Below are 8,388 nucleotides of genomic sequence, written 5' to 3'. Positions count from 1 at the left end.
TTGTTCACTAATGTGATTTTAGTGTTTAAGCAGGAGACAAGATAGCTTTGAAAAGCGATGCACGCCGCTCTTTGTGACCTTTTAACTAGACTGTCAGAAGGATTGTTTGAAAAGCAAAACGTATGCAGCTATTGTTGTGTAGACTTTGTCTCCTACAACTCCTGGCAGCAGTGCTAATGAAATACATTTATTATAATGGAGTAATAGTGTGTAAAACAAACAACCAAAATCATGTTTTACTTGCTCAGGTTCTGTCGAGGTTTGCTACGAGATGATGACGAGTGTGCAACACACAAGAGATCGTATGAAGGTATGTGTGACTGTGTATTCAGACTGCTGGGTTGCAACGGTACAATACCTCTCGAAGTTGCTGCATAGTTTTCATCATTTACTTTATGTGACCGCGTATGATGTATGTTATGTTATCATACATTTAACAGCCTGGGTAGGGACTGACGGCATTGTTGCAGATTGAAACAAAAGGCAAACTTGAAAATGCCTCTGTGAGCTGTGATACAAGGTTCATTTTTCACCTGCTTGATGTTAATGTTCTTGTTGTTAGTTCTGATTACACCTGACTTGCACATGTGTTTTCGTTGTTGTTATTTTTAAACCTGTTGCATCACCAATACGGATTATGAAATGAATTGAATATAACATGTGCTAAAGGATACAAAGGATAATTACAATATATTCTAAGTCTCTTGAATTGATTTTGCAAATGCTACTATCATGCAATATTTGTTGTTTCCTTCAGACTTCACACAGAATACTTGTTGGTGCACATTTCATTTTAAGAATACACGCACAGTTTAAGGCCACTGTGACAGATTTGCTTTCAAAACGGAAGGCAGCTCACATCGGAGACACTGTGGTCAACAGAGATGTGAACCAATGCACACGATCAAGCAAGAAATGTTCTAAAAATAAACTTGACTCTCAGAAATACTTGAGAACATACTGCCACAAGATTCCAGATATAGAATATGCATTCAAGATGGTGTGAAGTGCTGCAGCTTTTTTGTTCATCACACCAAAAAAAAACATTTAACCAACAGATTTTTGTCTTCATTGTCTGAAACCAGTCTCCAGAGCCTGACCTGAATTATGCCTCACTGGATCTGAAGCTGGCAAAAAATAAGCAGAGGAAGAAGAAGCATTGCCATCAGCAAGGCCAAGCTCAGAGGCGAGGCAAGCTGCAGAATCAGCTGTCACTCCACCTCACGGCCCCTGTGAACGCTTTCTTCGAGGTGGAAGCGGACATGGATGCTCAGCTTCCTCCCAGAGACACCAGCACCATGGTTTCACACAGTAGCATCTACCTGAACAGTCAACAGATCGCCCAAGAGACGGAGGACTTGGAAAGAGAAAGGGGTATAGACATGGAGAGGGAGATGGTGGGCTGGGAAGGTGGAAGTGGAGAATGGAAAGTAGAGCAAGAGAGTGAGGAACGAAAAGATTATAGTAGTAATGGGAGCGTATGTACACAGCTGTCAGAGGTGGAAGCTATTCAGAGTGTCCGAGAAGATTAGACAGACATCATATTAAGACTGTTTTTTTATTTAAAACTGTTCAGAATTGAATAGGCCACCTGAAAAAAGACCCCAAAAAAGTCCATAACTGTGCCTAGAGCAATGAAAACTATCTCATACTCAATATTCAAAGGGCTTGTTGAGCAATTTCCTTTCTGATGCAACTCCCTCTTGAACTCTCCACATTGAGCAACTGGGTAACAAAAGGTGTACCTCTCTGCGCAGGAGAGAAAAGGAAACTCTGCGTATGACATTTAGAGGTCAAGGGCCACGTGGAAATTTCTAAATTTGTCACGAAAGACGAGGAAAACAGCAAATCATCACAGGACACGGAAGATCTTTCACTGTTTTGATCAGACAGACATCAACAGTCTGTCTCATAGAAAGGTGTGAAAGGGGAAAAAAAAATCTTTACATCTGTTTTCCATGCTGTGGGTGGTGGCCAAGCCAACTCTCTGAAGTAAATGTACATGTACATGTGAATCTGCTTTATAGTCGTGTTATGACTGAAGAGAAAATTAACATAAATATAAAAGTGAAGGTGAGCAGAAGCAAAAAGGGGGAAAGCTAATGCAATGTATTTTTTTCCCTGTGGGCATATTGTTATGTAAATGTCACCCACAGAGAATTTTCCGCGTCAAAGTTATGATAATGGTCATTAGCTTTATAATCTACTGCACTTATGAGCTAATGCGCCATCTGCTTAAATGATTATTTCCCTTTCAATAATCCCCGCTCGGAAAGGATAATTTACTGCCCTGCTTTCTGCTGAGGGGACTGAGCTCTGAAGTGATGTCTGCAGCCCACTAACCGTTAAATGACAGTTTTTCAATAGCTGACCGTGGCCTACTTCCCCTCTATGGATTAATTTTTGGCCGCAGGCAGTTTGGATGAACTGTTGCAGACATACAGCATGGGGAAGCGACAAAAAGGACACACATGAGCAGAAAGGCACTATTGGTAACTGAATAATCTTATAATATTAATTTTTCAAAATATGTACCACTGCAAAAGAGACCAGCACTTTACCTTTGTCATATTAACGTTGAAATAAGTAACGTTTTATTGTAAGGAAAATAATAAAAGTAGATTCTGAAACAAGTGAACGTGATTGACACTATGTATCTGTCTCTACATTACATTTTGTCACTGTACAGGGCTCCAGGTTGCTACTACTTTGGTTGCACATGCGCCTGAAATACAGTTAATCATTTCTTTTTCTTTTTTTTTTAACAAATGAGGTCATCAAAATTCCTGTAATTTACATAATGTGATAAGAAATGAAACCTAAATTATGTGCTAGTGCCCCTAAATGAAAGAGCTAGGTGCACCAGTGCAATCAGTATGACAACTTAGTCTGGAGCCCTGCTGTATGTCAACTAGCTGGATTGCTTGACATGACATAATAAAGGGAAATTTCCTTTTATTCAGCTCAAACAGACAAAAAAGGTTTTAAGGTTCTTGCGACAGCAGATTGTGGAAGGATGAAAGGAAAAAGGAAACTCATTCTCAGCTTTGTTCCACCTCCTCTCAAAAACAAAGGTGTATATCAGTTAGAGTTACACAGAAATGATACTACAGTTAAACTGAAAGTGACATCTTAAAGGATAGGTTCACAATTGTTCAAGTCTGTCCTCATACAAAAGTCAGGTGCCCAACACTGAAACAGGTGTTGATAATGGAATCATTCCTTCTGTCCATAGTGGACATTAAAAGACCCCAGTGCACTTTCAATTGAAGTGATTCTTGTTCTAGTCCCTTTTCTGTGCAAAAATAAGTTCTTGACTTTCCCCAAAGCTAATGTGAGGCTTCAGCAGTCACATCAAGTGGATATCATCCAAAGTTATTGTCTTTTTGGCATAAAATTCCCTTGTGGTTTCCGGACAGTGTCTCCTGGCTGAGCTGCAGTGGAGGGATAATAACACAAAGAGAGAATTCTGAACTAAAAGAGACTTGCTCTGTCTATCTTAGACTGCTGAGGCCTCATATTAGCTTCAAATAATCTTTGGAATGAATTAAAAGTGTGTCCAGTATGGATAGGAGGAACGAATACAGCCCACCAAACCTGTTTTCAGTGTTATAGGTGTCATACAGGCACTTATTGTTCAAGATAGACTTGAAATATTGTGAACATATCTTAATGTATAGAAATGATGTTACAGGCTCAAAAAGAATATTTTTACAAATTAAGCTAGACCATCAAGTGACCAAGCTGCAATGACATACTTCTGATATATTGTGGCAGTAAAGGCTAGTTGGCATGGCATCCTTTCTTATTTACAACAATGATCTCTTAAAAAGAATGATGGGAGGGGGAGGAGGAATGGTGGGTTACAAAGGTCATCAGCTGGGGACATTTTAATGTATGGCTGGTTATTTGTTATGGCCTTAACCTTTAGGGTAGTGAATTATAACACCTGTCAGATTACACCAAAGTAACTGGCCAAAAAATGTGTACTTTTTCATTTTTTTCCTTCCATTTTTGAGAGACTGTACTATGGTATAAATGTCTTTGCATTCACCCAAACTCCTTCTTATCTGGGCTCACACAGTCTGTCAGGAAATTAATGCTCTCGGTTCTTGAAAGCTGCTTTTAAGGGTTTTTGTGTCCGTACAATGAAGCTCAGCTGCCTTTGCTACTGAGTGTTCGCTGTCATATCTACAAGGAGAATGTGAACATGTGTGCTTTTAAATGTTTGCTCATCTCCTCCATATATATATATAAGCTTATTACCCAAGTTAATTTCGACCAAATTATAGCCTAACAAAGTGAAAATGTTAACTTCCAGTTTTTTGTGCATTTCTATCAGTGTTTTGGGGGGAAAACATCTGTGAGTACTTACCTATTCAGGCTCCATGAAGACAGTTAGCTAGCTCCTCAGCTTTCTGACTGACGTTAAATCAGCATTAAACAGGCAGGTCACATGTTGTTGAGTGCCAGCAAGAATAAGGCTCTTATTAAATTGTTAATGGCAAACAGTGTTCAACTTTTACCATCTTGCTAGCTTGGAAAACGGACAACAACAATTAAGAAACAAGTTTCAGCCGTGGATGCTAGTGGCCAGTGCTAGCTTGGTGAGGGGGTGGGTGGGACTTGTAGGCTAACATCTCCCATCTCGTTTTTAGAGAATTAAACTATTGAGGAGAATATGGACAAATTAGCAAGACATTTGAAATTAAAATTAATATACTTAATTTAATATCTTTGTTTGGCTGCCAGAATCCAAGCTGAATAAATGGTTATAAGAAATATGTCTCTTGAAATGTCTTGTAATCACAATCATAAGAGCTGTTAAACGACTTGGCATGATAGGTTTTTCAACACGTACTTAACATATAATACTTGTGTAAATATAATATAAATTTAATATAATAATTCTATGTATCTATCCGGAAAAACAACTGCCAACAACGTCGTGCCGTACACACGAAAGGCCAAAAACGTCACGTTTAGGAAACCGGAAATGGCATCGTTTTTTATGCTAGCGAGTGAAGCGTCTTCCAGGGCGGAGACGATCTTCGTAACAAACATGGCAGCGCGCATGTGAATGTCATGCCATCCTAATCTATCACCCGAATCAGTTGATGCTTGGGTGCGATTATCGATACGTTGATGCTGACATGTAAAGGACATCTTGCGGAATTGTGCTTTGATTCACCTCAGACAGCTGAGGACCGGGAAAACTACAACTTACTCGATTTATTAGCTGACCGGCTCTCGATGGTAGCATTTTAGCTAACCAGTAGTGAAGACAGAAACATGATGGATCCTGACCAACAACTGAGAAACGTAAGTCACATTTATATGCAATGGCGGCTACATTAGTGAGCTTGCTTGTATACGAACAGCTTGATGGTGAGTTTGGGTGATTTTGTTTCTCACAGCTGCGGGATTTCCTCCTGGTTTACAACCGTATGACTGAAACCTGCTTCCAGCGATGCACCAGCAACTTCAACTACAGAAACCTCACCATGGACGAGGTAAGGATACTGGGAAACGTACATACCCTTCCAGCTATATGTGGAGACACTTATACATACAGCTGCGCCTCTGACTGTGATTGTATTCCCGTGCTTTGTGGCTCATCGCAGGTCCTTTAACTGCTACGTCTGATCATATAGCACTACAGGACATGGCCAAAAGTGTGTAGACACACCAACATTACACTCACATAGTGTATGCGAGTGTTGAATATCTCAACCTCTTGTCTAGGATGTCATTGTATGCTGTAGTTTTGAGATTCTCACCGATTGACACCAAGGAGCCTCGTCCAAACCTTGAAAAACAATCCCAGAACATAGTCCACATACTACTGGCTGAGCAAGCGATCATGAACACATTCTGTATTTATTCACTCATCACCTCTGATCACTGCTTTCTGTCCAGGAGCGCTGTGTGGACAGCTGTGCAGGGAAGCTGATCCGCTCCAACCACCGGCTGATGGGCACCTACGTGCAGCTGATGCCTCGGATGGTGCAGCGCCGGATGGAGGAGATGGAGAGCAAGGCCGCTGAAAACGCGAAGGCAGCAGAGGCAGCGGCTGCAGCAGCAAACGTGGGGCCTCCTGCCACAGAAGTCTTACCAGCATCTGAAAGCCCCGTCATCCCACAAATCTCTCCGCTGTTGACTCCCCCAGTGACTGATGTGGCACCAGACGCCCTTGGCTCATTCTCAAAACCAGCAGGATTAGATATTCCAGTTGGGCTGGACGCTGCTGTGTCCAAACCCACAACAGCCACAGAAGGCACATTATCAGCTGCCACAGCACTTACACCTGCGACTGAAGCCATGAATCCATCAGTGCTCAATGATGCTGGCAGCGGACCATCTTATAGAGCACGCTTTCCTCCGCCGCCAATAGCTGGGCCCCAAATTGAGTTTGACAGCTCAGCTCCTGTTTTTACGCCATCTAAGCCCCCGTCCATATCGGCAGATGTGCCTGTGACGGCAGTAGCTGCACCTACACTTCCTCAATCCATAGAGAGCCTGCCAGTCCAAGAGAGAGCTCAAGAGCTTCCACCTCCATCAAGTCAATAATAATTCCCAGTCTGGGTCAAGTTAAATACATGATTAATAGAGTGATATAAATTATAAAATTATTATATATGATATCATCATGTCATACAACCTTTTCTGGTAACATTCTCTGAAATGTGAGTATTTTCTGTGTTTTGTTTTGTTTTCATATTATACATTTCTGATGTTTTTAACCTGTTTTACAAAATGAGCAACTGGAAGACCTCACTTCCGACTCTCTTAACTCTCTGTTCACTTGTGATGGACATTTACATTGTTTTTGACAGAGTAATCAAATGAAAAAAACAATCTTTAATTGCAGATTTAGTGCCATTTGATCCCTCCAAAAAAAGAAATATATGGACAGTTTTGCGGGCAAGTGGAAAAAACAAGAAGGAAGCTGTTATAAAGGTGTGTGTATCTGTGTATGTGAGTGTGATGGTAATGCTTTTGCCAGTCAAGCTTCAAGCCCCAGCCTGCAGCCTGGCCTGATCATATAGGGAGTTCAGTTCAGACTTTCAGGAGGCAGAAGGGTTCAGTCTGATGAGACCTTAAACACACTCAGACCTGATGATGACTGTTTTGTAAAATAAATGCAGAAACGGGATAATCTTCAGTAATAAAATTGAGAGTATCCATGACTTTTTTCATGTTTTCTTTATCTAAATGCTTCATTGAAGACCTCCTGCATCTTTGGTTTGAAAACAAAGGCCCTCCTGCTGCCGGATGTCCTAACCCAGCAGTGGGTAGGGGCGTGTGTCACATGCTCTGTGAGTGTGAATCCAGTTCACATATCATCACCTCTCTCTCTCTCCTCCCATAATTTCCTGCCTATGCACCAAACACGCTATGTACTCTTTAATCAAGCAGCAGAGCCATGATAAGCCATCTCAAAACAGCATTCCCGATGGCTTCACTCCTCAACCACAAAGTTGGTTTCACTTTATTGTCACTTTGATATGCTTCTCAAATTTGTCTCGTGTCCCAAGACGTACACTGTTTCACATAAATAACAGAAAACATTAAACCGAACATATTTTACATCAGATATTATGAATAAGTGGCTGCGGTGCAATCAGTCTAATCACACAGGAACACGGAGGTCTGCTCTGGTTTGACAGACTGAGGAACAAATCAGATCCACAGTCTGTTCTGTCGAGCCTGTAGGACTGATGTTCTTCAGCACAGCTGAAATATATACTTCAAGTCAGTGAGATTCACAGCTTCTGTCAGGAACTGGATGCTAGAAGACAGATTTGGTAATTATGCAGCTGCACATGAGAGTATCATTTTTCTAAAGAATACATTTTTCAATATTAAGAGTCTCCTTTGAAATCGTTGACAATCGGTCTTGCTATACTGTAATGTAAGTGTGAGGCAGTTATAAGTTGGGAAAAAAGTAAGATGTATGAATTATCTCCTTAATTAGTGAACTATAGGGACAACCAACTGAAGGAAAAGTTTAATTAGCGTATATTAATGATACGGCAATGAGGCCAATCAATGTACAAACTTTCTACTGGAAAATATTGCAATTAGTACGCCTCATATCTTAGTCTTATTATGTCTGTAATGATGAAATTTAAGGGATCCTTATCAATAAATGTTATAAGTTATAATAATAAAATAAACTCAAACTCTGATGTCGGTATCGGCCTCAAAAATGCAGTGTCAGTCAATCAGGTTTCAATACAGTAGTCGTGGTAGGAGAAGTGTGGGTGTCACTAGCACTAACATTAACGATAGCTTCGTTCTATTCATGCGTCTCATCAAGTCATAAACCAGTACCTGGGGCCTGACAATGGAGCAGCTTGATGGAATTCAGCCATTGTTTATTTT

At 40.7% G+C, this 8,388-nt stretch overlaps 2 protein-coding genes across 2 annotated transcripts; both read left to right on the top strand.

The window, feature by feature from the left end:
- Positions 1-230: 230 nt before the first annotated feature.
- LOC141007644 (uncharacterized) lies at positions 231-2,547 on the top strand. The gene is made up of 2 exons (XM_073480020.1): positions 231-310; positions 1,086-2,547. The coding sequence occupies exons 1-2, from the start codon at positions 272-274 to the stop codon at positions 1,530-1,532; spliced, it is 486 nt and encodes a 161-aa protein (XP_073336121.1). The 5' UTR covers positions 231-271; the 3' UTR covers positions 1,533-2,547.
- Positions 2,548-5,051: 2,504 nt separating this feature from the next.
- Positions 5,052-7,190, top strand: timm10b (translocase of inner mitochondrial membrane 10 homolog B (yeast)). Its single transcript, XM_073479531.1, has 3 exons — positions 5,052-5,322; positions 5,418-5,513; positions 5,920-7,190. Exons 1-3 carry the CDS (start codon positions 5,293-5,295, stop codon positions 6,568-6,570), a joined length of 777 nt encoding a protein of 258 aa, XP_073335632.1. The 5' UTR covers positions 5,052-5,292; the 3' UTR covers positions 6,571-7,190.
- The last annotated feature ends 1,198 nt before the right edge of the window (positions 7,191-8,388 follow it).

The sequence above is a fragment of the Pagrus major genome, chromosome 13 (assembly GCF_040436345.1).
Source record: "Pagrus major chromosome 13, Pma_NU_1.0".
Taxonomy (NCBI): Eukaryota; Metazoa; Chordata; class Actinopteri; order Spariformes; family Sparidae; genus Pagrus; species Pagrus major.
The sequence above is the reverse complement of the archived record's forward strand: the minus strand, read 5'-3'. Positions and strand labels throughout refer to the sequence as shown.